The following is a 17,341-nucleotide window of genomic DNA, read 5'->3' on the forward strand; positions in this document are numbered from 1 at the left end:
CTCACCCAAAGTCTAAATAAATACATTCATTGAAGTAATAGAGTGAAAGGAGTGAAACTTAAAAATCTCCTCACCATTATCCATAAATGAGGTTGGTTGTCCCCTCTTGGGGTGGGGAGTCTAAATACACACATACATGTGTGCACGCAAACACACACACACACACACATACACACAGAGACAGACTGTTTCTTAGAGCAGTTTTGGGTTCATAGCAAAATTGAATGGAAAGTACAGGGTTTCCGTCAACCCCTTGCCCCCACGTGAATATAGACTCCCCCACCATCAGCATTGCACAAGCTCCAGAATGGCTCGTTTGTTACAAGTAATGCTGTAGACTGAATGTTTATGTCCCCTTACAATTCATGTGTTGAACCCAATCTCCAGTATGATGGTGTTTGAAGATGAGGCCTTTGGGTGATGAAAATGGAGCCCTCATGAATGGAATTAGTGCCCTTACACGAGGTCACAGAGAGCTCCTTAGCCCCTTTCTGCTGTGTGAATACACAGTGAAAAAAATGGTCATCTGTGAACCAGGAGGTGGGTCCTCACCAGATGATGAATCAGCCAGGGTCTTGATTTGGACTTTCCAGCCTCCAGAACTGTGAGAAATAAATTTCCATTGTTTATAAGACACCCAGTTGATGGTGTTTTGTTACAGCAGCCTGAACAAGCTAAAACAATTGATGAACCAACATTGGCACATCATCCTCACCCTAAGTCCATGGTTTACATTATGGTTCATTCTTAGTGTTGTACATTCTTTGGGTTTTGACAAATGTGTAATAGTATGCATTAACTACTATTGTATCATACAGAATAGTTTTCCTGCCCTAGAATTCTTCTGTGTTCCACCTATTCATCCTGCCTTCCCCCAAAACACCCAGCAGTCACTGGGTTTTTTGTTTGTTTGTTTGTTTCTGGTTTTACCTCTTCCAGAATGTCATATAATTGGAATCATACCCGTGTTTTTTTCAAACAGCTCTCAGTGTGACAAATATAACAAATAGAATTGGAAAGGGGTAATATACACCATCACCAAGTGTGTTTCTCCAAAGAAACAGGATCATTTGTTATTAGGAAGTCTATTAATATAATTCACCATATTTAATAGTTCAAAAGAGAAAAAATAATGACCATTGCAGTAACTCCCAAGTATAAACTATACAAGGGCCAGACAGTGGGAAGTAGGCTTTTACATGTTGTTCTTCACCTTATGAGGTATCATTATCTCCATTGTACGGATGAGGAAACAGGCTCACAGAAGTCTTCTGTCTTCTGTATGTCATTGGTCTGCAAAGCAAATTTCAACATGGGACTTGTGGAAGACTAGGCTTCCTTTATTCAACTTGCTGCCTGTGACACTTTAATAAAAAAGCAGGTGAATATTTACTTTTTGCGTAACATTTCTTTCCTTTTAGATTTTTTAAAAAGTTTGGAATCATTTCAAACTATAAAAACATTTTAAGAAGTGCACGAGACTTCCTGTACGTCTTCATTGAGATTTCTCAATTGTTTATCTTTTGCCTTATGTATCATTTATTCTTTATATACACATATATATATGCATGCTTCCAACACTGGCTTTAATTGCTTACCCTTACAACTCCACATTGAATACAGACCTCTGAGTTACTTCCTTAAGTCTAATTTTAGGTTTTAGGTTTTTGGTTTTGTTGGAGTTTACTGTTGGCTTTTTCCTTTTTTTGACCTGAAACTGAAACTTAACTAATCTTTTTTTTTGTTTTGAGATGGGATTTTGCTTAGTGGTGCGATCTTGGCTCACTGCAGCCTTGACCTCCCAGGCTCAAGTGATGCTCCCACCTCAGCCTCCCAAGTAGCTGGGACCACAGGTGCCTGCCACCATGTCTGTCTAATTTTTTTGTATTTTTTTGTGGAGACAGGGTCGCTACAAAACTCCTCAGCTCAAGTGATCCTCCCACCTTGGCCTCCCAAAGTGCTGGGAATACAGGCATGAGCTACCGCATCCCACTCAGATTTTGAATTTGGGACATCATTGCAACACTGCTATTATTGTGCCATATTGTGATATTTCATAGCTAAAATGCTGCCTGCTTCAGGAAAACAGCACTCTTCTTTATATCATTTTTCAGCACCTTTAAATATGATTCCCTTGGAATTATTCACAAGTTCTCATCCATATTACACCCAACTTTTAGTCTGTTAAAGTTTCTGCCAGATTTCCACTGAGTAGATATATTAATCTGCTCAGACTACCATAACAAAATACTGCAGACTGGGTGGCTTAAGCAGAAATTTATTTTCTCACAGTTCTGAAGGCTGGAATTCAAGATCAAGGTGCCAGCAGAGTTGATTTCTGGGGACTCTTGCTTGCAGACAGCTGCATTCTTGTCTTCTTATGCAGCCTTTCTCTATGTCTCTCAGAGAAGTCTGTAGTGTCTCATTCTCTTATAACGACACCAGTCTTATCAGGTTGGGACCCTCATGACCTCATTTAACTCTGCCTCCTAAAAAGCACTATAATGAAATACAAGTCACACTGGTGGTTAGGGTGTCAACATAAGAGTTTTGAGGGGACGGCACAATTTAGTCTATATCAGTAAATCACTGGGTGTATAATGAGACCTGCATTCATATCCTAGCTCTCTCTTGTATTTAGTGTGTAACCCCGGCCAAGTCACTCTGTGAGTCTTCTGATTCCTTACCTGTAAAAGGTGAGAATTATAATTTTTGCCATAAAGGTTTGTTAAGAGATCCAAGTAAAATAGAAGATGTGGTAGCATGTTATAAATTAGTGATTCTCAACCCAGGTTTGCATCAAAATCATGTTCATATAAGTAATTATTTATGCAGCTTTTAGCATAGTAAGGAGTTCTGCTGACCCACTACCCAGTAAACTTAAGGTAAAGTATTTCAAAAACAACCATGGAAAGCCTCTGGAAATGGTCCTAGGGTATATGCAGTAAATGAATGAGAGAAGCAAAAACTGACAGAAACAGAATTCAATAATAAGAGTTGGAGACTTCAGTACCCCACTTTCAGTAGAGGACAGAACAACTTGGTGGAAGGTCAAGAAGGAATCAGTACAATAAATCCACTAGACCTAACAGACATGTATAGACCACACTACCATGCAGCAACAGTCAAAAATATGTATTTTCAAATAGAAATAGTATATCCTGGAAATATGTATTTTCCAGGATAACAAGTGTTATGTGTGCATTTTGCTGGGCTACAAAACAAGCTAGATAAATTTAAAAGGATTAAATTAATACAAATCCTGTTCTTTGATCACAATGGAAAGAAATTAGATCAGTAACAGGAGGAAATTTGAGAAACTCACAAATATGTGTAAGTTAAAAAACATACTCCTAAATAACTGATGGGTCCATGAAGAAATCAAAAAGGAAGTCAGAAAACACTTTGGGATAAATGAAAATGAAGACATCATGTAGGAATACTTAGGGATACAGCTAAAGCAGTGCTTAAAGGGAAACTTAGTTGTGAATGCCTTTGTTAAAGAAGAAAGGATGCTGGGCGCGGTGGCTCACACCTGTAATCCCAGCACTTCGGGAGGCCGAGGCGGGAGGATCACTTGAGTCAGGAATTGGAGACCAGCCTGGCCAACATGGTGAAAGCTCGTCTCTATTAAAAATACAAAAATTAGCTGGGTGTGGTGGCAGGCGCCTGTAATCCTAGCTACTTGGAAGGCTGAGCAGGAGAATCGCTTGAACCTGGGAGGCAGAGATTGCAGTGAGCCGAGATCATGCCACTGCCCTTCAGCCTGGGCAATAGAGTGAGAGTCTGTCTCAAAAAAAAAGAAAAGAAGAAAGATCTCAAATCAGTAACCTAACTTTCTACTTTAAGTGACTGAGGTAAGAAGAACAGAGTAAACCTGAAGCAAGCAGAAGGAAGCAAATAAAGAGTAGAGTGAAAATTAATGACATAGAGAATAGGAAAACAATAGAGAGCATTAAAGATGAATACAATTGACAAACTTTTAGCTAGATTGAGAAAAACTCAACATTTTTCAAATTTCCTGGGCACAGTGGCATATGCTTGTAATCCCAGCACTTTGGGAGGCCAAAACAGGAGGATCACTTGAGCCCAGGAGTTCGAGACCAGTTGCCCACATGGTGAGACCCTATCTCTATCCCCCTAGCCCCCCCGCCCAATACATAATAATAATCTGGGCATGTACCTCTAGTCCCAGATACTTGGGAGGCTGAGGTGGGAGGATTGCTTGAGCCGGGAGGTTGACGCTACAGTGAGCCATGATTGTGCCACTGTGCTCTCCAGCCCGGGCAACAGAGTGAGAGAGTGTCTGGGGAAAAAAAAAAATTAGAAATGAAAGAGGGGACATTACTAGTGACCTTATAAAAATTAGTAAGATTATAAAGAAATACTATTAACAGTTGTGGCTGGGCATGGTAGCTTATGCCTATAATCCCAGCACTTTGGGAGGCTGAGGCGGGTGGATCTTTTGAGGTCAGGAGTTTGAGTCCAGCCTGGCCAACATGGTGAAACCCTGTCTCTAATAAAAATACAAAAAGTAGCCAGGCGTGGTGGTGCATGCCTGTAATCCCAGCTACTCAGGAGGCTGAGGCAGGAGAATGGCTTGAACCTGAGAGGCAGAAGTTGCAGTGAGCTGAGATTACGCCACTGCACACCAGCCTGGGCAACAGAGTGAGACTCCATCTCAAAACAACAACAACAACAAAAAAACAGTTGTATCCCAGTAAATTGAATGGTTTAGATGAAGTGCACAAATTTTTGGAAAGACAAAAACTACCAAAACTGACTCAATAAGAGGAACAGACAATCTGAATAGACCTGTAACATGTGAAGACATTGAATTAGTAGTCACAGAACTGCCCGCAAAGAAACAGCCTAGGCCCATATGGCTTTACTGCTGAATTTTACCAAACATTTAAAGAAATAATATAATTCTTCACAAAATCTTCCTGGGGATTGCTTTCCAACTCATTTTATGAAGCCGGTATCACTCTGATACCAAAGCCAAAGACGTCAGAAGAAAATATAAACCCATCTCTTTTTTTTTTTTTTTTTTTTTTTTTAAGAGACAGGGTTTCACTGTCACCCAGGCTGGAGTACAGTGGTGTGATCATGGCTTACTGCAGCCTGGAACTGCTGGGCTCAAGCCATCCTGCTGCTTCAGCCTCTTGAGTACCTGGGACTACAGGTGCACACCACCAGCCTGTCTGATTTTTATTTTTTAAATTTTTTGTAGAGATGGAGTCTCACCATGTTGCCCAGTCTGATCTTGAACTCCTGGCTTCAAGTGATACTCCCGCCTTGACCTCCCAAAATGCTAGAATTACAGACATGAGCCACTCTACCCGTCCCTTGTCTGTTAAAAAAAAAAAAAAAAGAAAAAAAATCACATTGTGATAACAATAGACACAGAAAAAGCATTTGACAAAATCCGACACTCTTTAATTATAACACAGTCAACTAGGAATAAGAGGGAACTTCTCAGTCCGATAAAAGTGCCTTTACAGAAAATCCAAAGGTAACATCATGCTTAATGTAAAAGACTGCTTTCATTCTAAGGTCTAGCATAAGACAGGGATGTCTGCTCTATTTCTATTCAACATTGTATTGGAGGCTCTAGCCAGGGAAGTTAGACAAGAAAAAGAAGTAAAAGACATCAAAATTGGAAAGGGAGAAGTAAAGCTATCTGTTTGTAGATTACATGATGTGTATCAAATAAAGCATTAGCATCAATTAAACAAGTTCAGCAGGATTGTAGAATACAAGATCAGTATACAAAAATCAATTATATTTTTCTAGATTTGTGAACAATCTGAGAATGAAAACAATTTCATTTCCAATGGCATAAAAATTAAATACTTAGGAATGAATTTAACAAAAGTATAAAACATATTCTGAAAGCTACATTACATTATAGACAGAAATTAAGATCTAAATAGAGCTCCTATCTTAAATAAGTGGAAAATTTAACATTAAGGTGCCGGTATTTCCCAAACTGATCTACAGATTCAGTGCAGTCTCTTATCAGAATCATAGCTGACTTCTTCATAGAAATTGACAAACTGATTCTAAAGTTCATATGGAATTGCAAGGGATCAATTACAGCCAAAACAATCTTGAAAAAAGAACCAAAAAAGTAAGAAGACTCACATTTTCTGAGTTCAAAACTTATTTTGAAGCAATGGTAACCAAGACAGTGTGGGGCTGACACAGGGATACACATATAGATCAGTGGAATAGAACTGAATGTCAAGAAATTGTACCATATATATGTATATAGTCAGCTGGTTGTCAACAAGGTGCTGTCATGGTCTGTTTGGGTTGCTGTAATGAAATACCAGAGACTAGATGGCTAACAGACAATAGAAATTTATTTCTCACAGTTCTGGATGCTGGGAAGTCCAAGATCAAGGCACTGGCAGATTCAGTGTCTGGTGAGAGCCTGCTTCCTGGTTTACAGATGTCTTATCTTTTCCCTGTGTCCTCACATGGCTGAAGGAGCAAGCGAACTCTTTGAGGGTCTCTTTTTAAGGGCTTTAATCCTATTCATATGGACTCTACCACTAAGGGCTAATCATCTCCCAAAGGCCTCACCTTCAAACACTATCACATTGGGAGTTAGGATTTAACATATGAATTTTGGGTGAGACACACATTCAGTCAATAGCAGGTGCCAAGACCATTCTGTGGAGAAAGAGGAGTCTTTTCAACAAGTATTGTTGGGACAACTGGATAGACAACATGCAAAAAAATGAGGTTGGACTCTCATACCATGATACAAAGAAAAATTAACTCTAAATGGATCACAGACTTAAATGTAACAGGTAAAAGTCTTGGAAAGAAACACAAGGTTAAGGATTCTTGGATATGACACCAAAAGCATGAACAACAACAACAGCAGCAAAAAACAGATTAATTTGGACTTCATCAAAATTAAAACTTCTGTGTTTCAAAGGACACCAAGAAAGTGAAAAGACAATCTATAGAATATATTTGAAAAGCATATCTGATAAGGGACCTTTATCTAGAATGTAAAAAGAACTCTTACAACTCAATAATAAAAGGACAACCTAATTTAAAAATGGGTGAAGGCACTGAATAGACTTTAATGGGAGATACACAGTTACCAAATACATATGTGAAAAGATGCTCTATCTCATTTGTCATCAGGGGATTGCAAACCAAAACCACAATGAGCTGCCACTCACACCCACTAGGATGGTTTCAATGAAAGTTGTAATAGCAAAGTGCTGGCAAGGATGTGGAGATACTGCAAGCCTCATATGCTGCTGATGGGAATATAAAATGGCACAGCCACTTTGGAAAAACAGTTGAGCAGTTTCTTAAGCAATTAAACATAGTTACCATATGACCTAGCAATTCTAGGTATATAACCCAGAGAAATTAAAACATATCTGTGTAAAACTTGACCACAAATATTGTAGAAGTGTTATTCATAATAGCTGAAAGATGGAAACATTCCAAATGTCCATTAGCTGACGAATGGATAAATAGAATTGGGTATATACATAGAATGGAATATTATTCAGCCATAAAAAGAAATGAAGTACTGATATATGCTACAACATGGATGAACCTTGAAAACATGCTAAATAAAAGAAGCCAGTTACAAAATATTGCATATTATATGATTCTGTTCTGTTCATGTGAAATGTCCAGAATAGGGACGATAGCTTAAACAATACAGGATTTCTTTTTGAGGTGATTAAAATGTCCCAAAATTCACTGTGATGAAGGTTGTACAAGCTGTAAATACACTAAAAACTGTTGAATAGCACATTTTAATAAAACTGTTAAAGTAACCTGGCCAGGTGCAGTGGCTCACGCCTGAAATCCCAGCTCTTTGGGAGGCCAAGGTGGGGGGATCACTTGAAGCTAGAAGTTCAAGACCAGCCTGGGCAACATGATCAGACCCTGTCTCTACAAAAAATAAAAAAATTAGCTGGGCGTGGTGGCATGCACCTGTGGTCCCAGCTACTCAGGAAACTGAAGTGGGAGGATTGCTTGAACCCAGGAGTTTGAGGCTACAGTGAGCTATGATTGCACCACTGTACTCCAGTCTGGGTGGACAGAGCAAGACCTTGTCTCAAAAAAGGCAGGAGTGGGGGAGGGGAAGTAGCCATTTCTGATGTCCCTTTGGGATATGTCTGGGCGTGTATATGTTTAAAAGACTGAGCTCTTAAAATAACAGAGCTCTTCACAGTAAACTCATTTGTTCTCTCCCCACTTTTATTGTAGAAATCATGACCACCCCAGGAAAAGAGAACTTTCGCCTGAAGAGTTACAAGAACAAATCTCTGAATCCCGATGAGATGCGCAGGAGGAGGGAGGAAGAAGGACTGCAGTTACGAAAGCAGAAAAGAGAAGAGCAGGTAAATCCTTTACCTTTATTCATTTCTTTTAAATAATTTAATGTTCCATTTTAAGCCTGAAACTACCTTCCTTTATTTTAGCAAAGTGTGTGTGTGTGTGTGTGTGTGTGTTCCCCTTCTCTCCTGTAAAATCAACACTTTTTTGGAGTGGGGATGAGGAGGTACTGAAAAGTGGTATACAAGAATGGGGAAATCTCTCAGGTTCTCATTTTCTCAGCATAACTACACTGTTCAATATTTTTGCCTATTTATTTTTAGTGTATTTTACTTTTCTAAGGGTGCAACTTTCTTCTTTAAGATTTTTTTGATGTATGTTTGTTAATGAATTCACAAGTGACCAATAAAGTGTTGCTGTTCATTGTAAACTTAAAATGGGAAATGTAAAAATATATACAAAAAGAAAGAATAAACCTCATAAACCAGTCCTTTGGATTCAGTAATTGTCGACAGTTTGCTATACTTGCTTCATGTTTGTCTTTACATTTCTTTGTTATCTAACATTTTAAAGTAAAATTTCATTCACAGAATATGTCTTTTTATTCCAGATTAATTCTGTATTATTCATAAAGACATTTAGAACATTGATTTTTTTCTTTTTTTTTTAAGCCTGCCTTTGAAAATGCCGGTGACAAATGGTCTGTTACCTTCGCAAAGAAATGAAAAGACATAAGGCTTAAGTGCCTTTTTTTTTTTTTTTTTTTTTTTTGCTAAGGAGAGACTTTGGAGCCTGAAGGACCATTTGACCCTCACTATAGAAATTCCATAAAGGCAGATGAATTAGAACCCTCATGCTTGAGAAATAAGATATTCTATTATAAATATTTTGCAGTTATAGTGAAATATTCTCAAAACACATTTTATGAAACTCTGCATTAGATAATCCAGTTAGGTGAAGTCCAACAGTACATTACAACCTCAGTATTTTATTTGTTAGAGTTGTAGATGTATGACTCAAGCACTTTATTATTGGCAAAGGTACTTTGTAATATTGTAATAGACTTTATATTGAGTGCAGCAAATTTAAGTTATGAGTTCTTGAGCTTCTGCTTTATCATCTTTGAATGTATCCACTTAATTTTCTCTTATTTATTTATTTATTTTTTGAACTGAAAATGGATCCTTTCTTTCACAGAGCTTTTAAATTAGTTCTATTTTTTGGGTGAATTTCGTTTTCTTTTTTTTTTTTTGGTTTGTTTGAGACAGAGTCTCGCTCTGTGGCCAGGCTGGAGTATGGTGGTGTGATCTTGGCTTGCTGCAACCTCCACCTCCCAGGTTCAAGCGATTCTTCTGTCTCAGCCTCCTGAGTAGCTGGGACTACAGGCATGTGCCACCACACCCAGCTAATTTTTGTATTTTTAGTAGAGACAGGGTTTCACCATCTTGGCCAGAATGGTCTCGATCTCTTGTCCTCGTGATCCGCCTGCCTCAGCCTCCCAAAGTGCTGGGATTACAGGAATTTCCTTTCCTTTTATTCTCAGAAATCTTAACAGCATGATTATATATTTATATTCATATATTTAAATGGAATACATGTATGATACATGTGAACCCAGGTATAGGTCTGAATATAACCACCAGTCTAGGGATCGTATTTAGCATAACGCTATTTGAAGGTGTAGCAGTAGCACTCTTTGATTAACACAATGTTCATTTTATTCTATTTCTTCTTGGTGACTACTAATTTCATGTAATTAAACTTCATTATAAAATTTATATACTACTGAAAGCAATCTACAGATTCAGTGCAATTTCTGTCCAGTTACCAGTGTCATTCTTCACAGAATAAGGAAAAACAATCCTAGGATTCATATGGAACCAAAAAAGAGCCCCAATTGCCAAAGCCATCTTAAGCAAAATATAAAGCTGGAGGTGTATCACATTACCTGATGTCAAATTATACTACAAGGCTATAGTAATTGAAAACAGCACAGTACTGGTATAAAAGTAGACATATAAGTCAATGGAATGGAATAGAGAGTCCAGAGGTAAAGCCCCATACTGTCAACCAACTGATCTTTGACAAAGTTGGCAAAAGTATATACTGGGGAAAGGATACCCTATTCAATGAATAGTGCTGGGAAAATTGGAGAGCTGTATGCAGAAGAATGAAACTGTACCCCTACCATATACAAAAATTAAAATGGATTCAATAATTAAATGTATAACCTGAAACTATAAAAATCCTAGAAGAAAACCTGGGAAAAACTCTTCTGGACATTGGTCTAAACAAAGAATTTATGATTAAGTCCTCAAAAGGAAACAAAACCAAAAATAGATAAATGGGACTTAAACTAAAAAGCTTCTGCATAGCAAGAGCAATAATGTATTTAACAGGCAATGTACAGAATGGGAGAAAATATTTGTTAACACTATCTGACAATGTTCTAATGTTCAGAATCTACAAGGAACTCAAACAAAAAAACAACTCCATTAAAACGTGGGCACAGGACATGAAAAGATACTTCTCAAAAGAAGACATACAAGTGGCCATGAAAAAAGGGTCAACATCACTAATTATCAAATAAATAAAAGTTAAAACTATAATGAGGCCGGGCGGGGTGGCTCACGCATGTAATCCCAGCACTTTGGGAGGCTGGGGTGGGCAGATCACCTGAGATCAGGAGTTCGAGACCAGCCTGGCCAAGATGGTGAAATCCCGTCTCTACTAAAAATATAAAATTTAGCCAGTGTGGTGATAGGGTAAAGGAAGGCACTTTCAGTATAAGACTATGTTCTTGGGAATTTTCCTGTGTGAATTCATTGAGAAGCTCCTTCCTTCCTCATATCCTGTAAGTCAAATGTTGGATTTACTAGGCTGGTTTTCTTAATTTTCTCTTTTTCAAACCGTGCCTTTGTTTCAGTCTGCTACCTCACCACAGCTTTCCGTTATACCTCAATTAAGAAAAATTCCTGAGGCTTTCTGAGGCTCTGTGTGGTTTGTGGGCTTGCTTCTCAACAGTATATCCCTGCATAGGCTCCTAGGTTTGATCTTCCTCCACTCTAACTCGTATGTCGTTTCTCAATCTGGTTTTCCATTGTCGTAGATATGGCTGGGAGCTACACATACTGTTTTTTTTTTCTTGTCCCTTTTATCATTGTGGGGTACTATTTCTGAGACTAAAAGGATGGGAAGGCCTGATTCTACTATTTTTAATCTGTATGTCTCATTGTATAAGGTAGATTATTATGTTGATTAGTTTACAACTGGCATGAAAATTTTATTGACCTTGGGAAGAAAAACTATAATATGTTTTAATCCTGTTGTGAATAGAGCTGGACAGTTCTAGAATAGTGTAGTGGATTAATGATGAAGTATTGATGATAACAGTTAGCTGTTGAGTGTTTGTTATGTCAGGTACTATTTTAAGCACTTAATGAATTAACCTCTCTCATCATCTCAACCAAACTCTGAGGTAGGTTATTATTTTCTGGTATGTTATAGTTACACAATAATTGTGAATGTCTGTTAGTATCTGATTATGGACAAGATAAAGCATATGTATATAAAAACACTGAAATGGATAGAAAATAAATTCATAGCATTACTGGTCCTTTATCTGAAGCTCAGCTAAGTGGTTACAGCAGTTCAGTGTAAATGACCATTGCCATAAAGAATAATAGCCTTTTTCACTGGAAAGATCCTTTGCAATAATCTAGACCAGCAATGTTAAAATTATGTTCTGTGGAGCTTTGAGGCTCTGAGTTGAGTCTCCTGCTGCTTCTGTTCCCCCATGAAACGTTTGAAAATGGTTGAGCTATGCTGTCCAATATGAGATAGTCACTAGCTACAGTTAGCTATTGAGCATTTAATATGTGGCTAATTCAAATTGAGACATATAAGTGTAAAATTTACATTGGATGTTGAAGATTCCATATGAAAAAATAATGAAGTTTCTCAATTTTTATACTGAAATATTCTAGACATGGGTTAAATAAAATATTAAAATTAATTTTATCTTTTCCTTTTTTAAATGGCTACTAGAAATTTTTAAAATTTCATTTGTGGCTTTCATTATATTTCTGTAGAACAGTGCAGATACAAACCATGTTTCTATTTTATACCAAAATTTTGAGTTTGAATGATTTGGCCAAGATTACATAGCAGATAAGTAGAACCAAGATCTTTTCACATCTGAATTAGTGTTCTTTCTACAGGATCGTGCAGCATTAGGTTCACCTGATAAAAGTTGTACTGGCACGCTGTGACACAGATCTTGTGTTTGTTTTGCAGAGCAGGATTGGAAAGAAAGCATGGTTAAAATGTGATGGTCAAAGCATTGCTTTGCATGCTTAGCCCACCTCTTGTAACTACTAACGATTAAATGATATTGATTATAGCTATTTGGATACCGTGGTCCATCTCTTATTCTGTATGACCTCTCTTACCTTTTTGGGATTATTTCATTTAATGTCATTTTAAAGATTTTCACAGTTGTCCATCATGCTGAGACGTTTTTGCTTGAGTAGTTGCATAACTTGCATGTTTTCCAACCTTTTACTGCATTATAAATTGTCTTTGACAAATTTAATATGTTAATCAATCTCATTCTTTCACTTTTATCAAACCAGTGTTTGTGCTTCTTTTGGCTAGTAGTATTAGTTGCATGTTCATCAGTTTCCCTTTGATTTCACCTGTTTAACCAACAGCCGCTACAGTTTTTATCACTGCATTAATAACATTTAACATATCTTGAAAGTGGTTGTATTTAAAATATTTTCTGTTGCTAATTTTTTTCTAGCAGTTTTGAATACTGTTGACATAGCTTTGCTGTTCTAAGTCAAATATTGAATGAGCAGTTGTGTTTTTCATGACCTATAGTACTTAAAGATCACTAACAGCATCCTGCTGTACCAAACTGCCTGTGCATATAAACTGCAATACCAATAGATGTAATGTTAGTGACTGGGTATGATTTTGGAATCATGTCAATGTTTTAAATAACTGTAAAACAAAATTAAAATGAGAGAAGAAATCCTCAAATTAAAAAGAAGGAAACAAGTGATCTGGTTTGTCATGCTTGTGGCTAAGCCACACAGAGAAGAATTATTTTAGTATACCTTTAAACTATGGTAATTTGACTAATTTCCTCTGCTAGTTTATATCTTAAGGACAAAAGAGAAGTATAAATGTATCTTCACTTGATTTGATAATCATATAAAATTGGTAGTTATGAAACTATATATACATTTGTATATGAATAAAGGAAATTCATATTTATCTTAATATTAGAAACCTGATACTTTTAGTTTAAGAAAATAAGTAAATAAGAAAATTAAAGAAGTTAAGTAAGTTTGAATTGGTAATATCACTGGGAATTTATGATATATTTTCTTTAACAAAGCAAAACACCAGCTCTGTCCTGAGAAGGCGTAGAAATAGCAAATTACCTTTTTGTAGTGAGCACTGGCATTCTGAGGTATTTAGAATTTTTTCTCAAAGGAACCAGGTTCCTTGCAAAAATAACTGGTTCTTGGTTAAAGATAGGGAATATTTTATAAAGCAAAGAAGTTATCTGAGACCACTGGAGTTTTGTTGAAAAGACTCAGAGCTAACTTGAACTAGCTCCTAGCTGCCATTGGGTAAAAATAGGGTATTTTGAGTATCAGAAAAGGTTATAAAGACTTCTGCTTCTGGCCAAAATGGAGTATGAGGACCAGGATTTACCTTCCTACCTGAAGGAATCAGGAATAAACAGATAAAATACATGAAAACAGCAGTTCAAGGCACTAGGCATTAGGCAGTGGAAGATAGTGATCTCTAAAGATGGAAAACAAATGAGATAAATCCTGTGATTATCTCAGCTTTCTAGTTGTAAAATAGAAAGAGGCGCTAAGGCAGAGCCCACAGCCTCGCTGCGTTGAGGCAGAGCTGAGAGTCTGTGAAGACCAGGCAAATAGAGTTCATAGGATGGAATATAAAAGAGGAGAGACCTGTATATTGAGTGAAGCCTGCAAATCTTCAAAGGCTTTCCTCAAATATTCAGCAGAATGCTGATTAGCACATGTGTTTGAGGAAACTACCCAAGGTTAGAGAAAATATCATTTTAAAGGATTAGATGGAACAGTGCCTGGTACTTACACAGGGCTGGAAACAGTGCCTATCCCACTAGCTGGACTGGAGAAACTCGTAATTCATGAGGGATTAGGTAGAGTATTCAGGAGAGCCTTGCCTCAGTAGTGGAGATTAATGAGCTGTATACTTAGTACTGCTCCAGACTTAACCTGACAAATGAAAGCAAGGTCCAGAAGGATCAAACAGTTTCCATTATAACTTAGCTGTATACCGAAATGGAGCTCAAGAATGTTTATAGGAATACAAAAATATCCAGTACACAAGGTAAAATTGACATTGTCTGGCATCCAAAGATTGTGACATATACAAAAAGGCAGGAAAACACAACTGTAAGGGGAGAATGATCAGTTGAAACTGACTCAACTGATAAAGATGTTAGAGTTATCAGGTAATAAAATAAAAATGGTTATTATAACCATACCATATTCCATATGTTCAAAAAGTTAGAGACATGGAAGATAAAAAAAGACTCTGCTTGCCATGGTGGTTCACACCTATAATCCCAGTGCTTTGGGAGGCTGAGGTGGGAGGATCGCTTGAGCCCAGGAGCAACATAACGAGTCTACCAAAAGATAAATAAATAAAAAACTTAGCCGGGCATAGTGGCGCACGCTATAGTCCTAAGTCCCAAGGTTGAGTGAGGTGGGAGGATGGCTTGAGCCCAGGAGTTTGAGGCTTCATTGAGCTATGACTGTGCCACTGTGCTCCAGCCTGAGTGACAGTGTGAGACCCTCTTAAAAAAAAAAAAACAAAAAACCTAATAAAGTAAAAAGGTATAAAAAGACTCAATTTGAACTCCTGGAGATAAAAACTGTGATGTCCAAGATGAGAAATTCACAAATGGGATTAATTGCAAATTAAAAATTGCAGAAGAAAAGATTAGTGAACTTCTTGGCATAGGAATAGAAACTATCAAGAATGAAAAAGAGGTAAAAGAACCCACCCCCGCCCCGCACCGACACACACACACACACACACAAGAGGGCAAAAAAACCCACAAGTGAGTTATGGGACAACTTCAAGAAAACTAAATACAGACAATTGGAGTCCCTAAAGGAAAAGAGAGTGTGGAAGAGAAAGAATAGTTAAAGAAGTGATGGCCGAAAACCTTTTATAATGAAGAACTGTAAATCCACTGATTGAAGGAACTAGGTGAATCCCCATCACAAGAAAGATGAAGAAAACTACACCATGGCACATCATAGCCAAACTGCTCAAACCCAAACTTAAAAGGAAACTCTTAAAAACACACCCAGAGTAAAGACATGTTACATGCAGAGGAACAGAGAGAAGGATGACATCAGAGTTCTCATTGTAAACAATACAAGCCAGAAGACAGTGGAGAAGCGTTTAAGGAAACTGTCAACCAAAGAATTCTTCACCACCAGATGTTGCACTGAGACAGAAGTAAAATAATGTCCTGGATTACTTGAGCAAATCCCAGCTATCAAATTATTTTATCTGTAAATACTTCAATATGTATCTCTACAGATTAAAGATTCTTATTTTCTTTTTTGGAGACAGGGTCTCATTCTGTTGCTCATGCAGGCTGGAGTGTAGTGGTGTGATTACAACTCACTATAGCCTCAACCTCCCAGGCTCAAAGTGATTCACCTCAGCCTCCCTAGTAGCTGGGGCTGCAGGCACGCACCACTACACCTGGCTGATTAAAAAATTTTCTTGTAGAGATGGGGTCTCACTATGTTGCCCAGGCTGGTCTCAAACTCCTGGCCTCAAGCAGTCCTCCCGCCTTGGCTTCCCAAAGTGCTGGCATTACAGGAGTGAGCCACTGTGCCCAGTCCCGGATAAAGATTTTTAAGAACACATGGACACAGGAAGGGGAACATCACACTTCGGGGACTGTTGTGGGGTGGGGGGAGGGGGGAGGGATAGCATTGGGAGATACACCTAATGCTAGATGACGAGTTAGTGGGTGCAGCGCACCAGCATGGCACATGTATACATATGTAACTTACCTGCACATTGCGCACATGTACCATAAAACCAAAAGTATAATAATAATAAAATAAAAAATAAAAAATAAAAATAAAATAAAATATCAGAAAAAAAAAATCATCAAAGAGCGCCATCAGCTTTTCACCTCAAATTTTAGCAGTCTTTGATGGTCCCTTCCTAGATCCATTACTTTTATAGGAGTTACAGTGATCATTTCTTCTGCTTTTATTAGCTGGGAAGGTCATTCAGAATAGTGTTATCATACTTTAAAAAGTTAGTTTTTTAATATTAAGCATCTAGTCAACATTCAGATTTTCTACATTGTCACAAAATCTTATGTTTGTTTCTTAGAGTCAGAAACTAAGTTATACATTGTATTTGGTGCTGTCTCTTAACTGTTTTAAAAAAATTTTATTAATAATTGGTGAAAACAAAATTTTTCCTCTTACCCATTTTTAAGTGTACAGTTCAGTAGTGTTAACAATATTCACATTGTTGTATAACATATATCTAGAACTTTTTCATCTTGCAGAATTGAAATTCTGTGCCACATTAAACAAGTATTCCTCATTTCTCTTTTCCCAGCTTCTGATAACTGGCATTCTACTTTCTGTTTCCATGATTTTGATTTCTCTAGATATCTCGTATAAGTAGACTCGTACAATATTTGTCCTCTTGTAACTGACTTATTTCACTCAGCATAATGACTTCAAGGTTCATCTGTGTTGTAGCTTGTGACAGGATCCCTTTTTCTTTAAGGCTGAATAATATTCCAATGTATGTATTACCACATTTTCCTTATTCATCTGTTGATGGACATTTGGGCTGCTTCCACCTCCTGGCCCATGTGAATAATGCTGCAATGAGCATGAGTGTGCAAATGTCTCTTTTGATATTCTGTTTTGAATTCTTTTGGACATAT

General features: G+C 37.5%; 1 protein-coding gene across 2 annotated transcripts in view; it reads left to right on the forward strand.

Annotated features, from left to right (window-relative positions):
• Positions 1-17,341, forward strand: part of KPNA1 (karyopherin subunit alpha 1) — a 90,654-nt gene that overhangs the window by 10,150 nt on the left and 63,163 nt on the right. For both annotated transcript variants that reach the window (XM_009238466.4, NM_001132546.1), the window contains 1 exon segment: positions 8,257-8,390. In XM_009238466.4, the coding sequence (XP_009236741.1) occupies positions 8,262-8,390 (129 nt within the window). In that variant the 5' untranslated portion in view covers positions 8,257-8,261.

This window comes from Pongo abelii, chromosome 2, assembly GCF_028885655.2.
Source record: "Pongo abelii isolate AG06213 chromosome 2, NHGRI_mPonAbe1-v2.0_pri, whole genome shotgun sequence".
Taxonomy (NCBI): Eukaryota; Metazoa; Chordata; class Mammalia; order Primates; family Hominidae; genus Pongo; species Pongo abelii.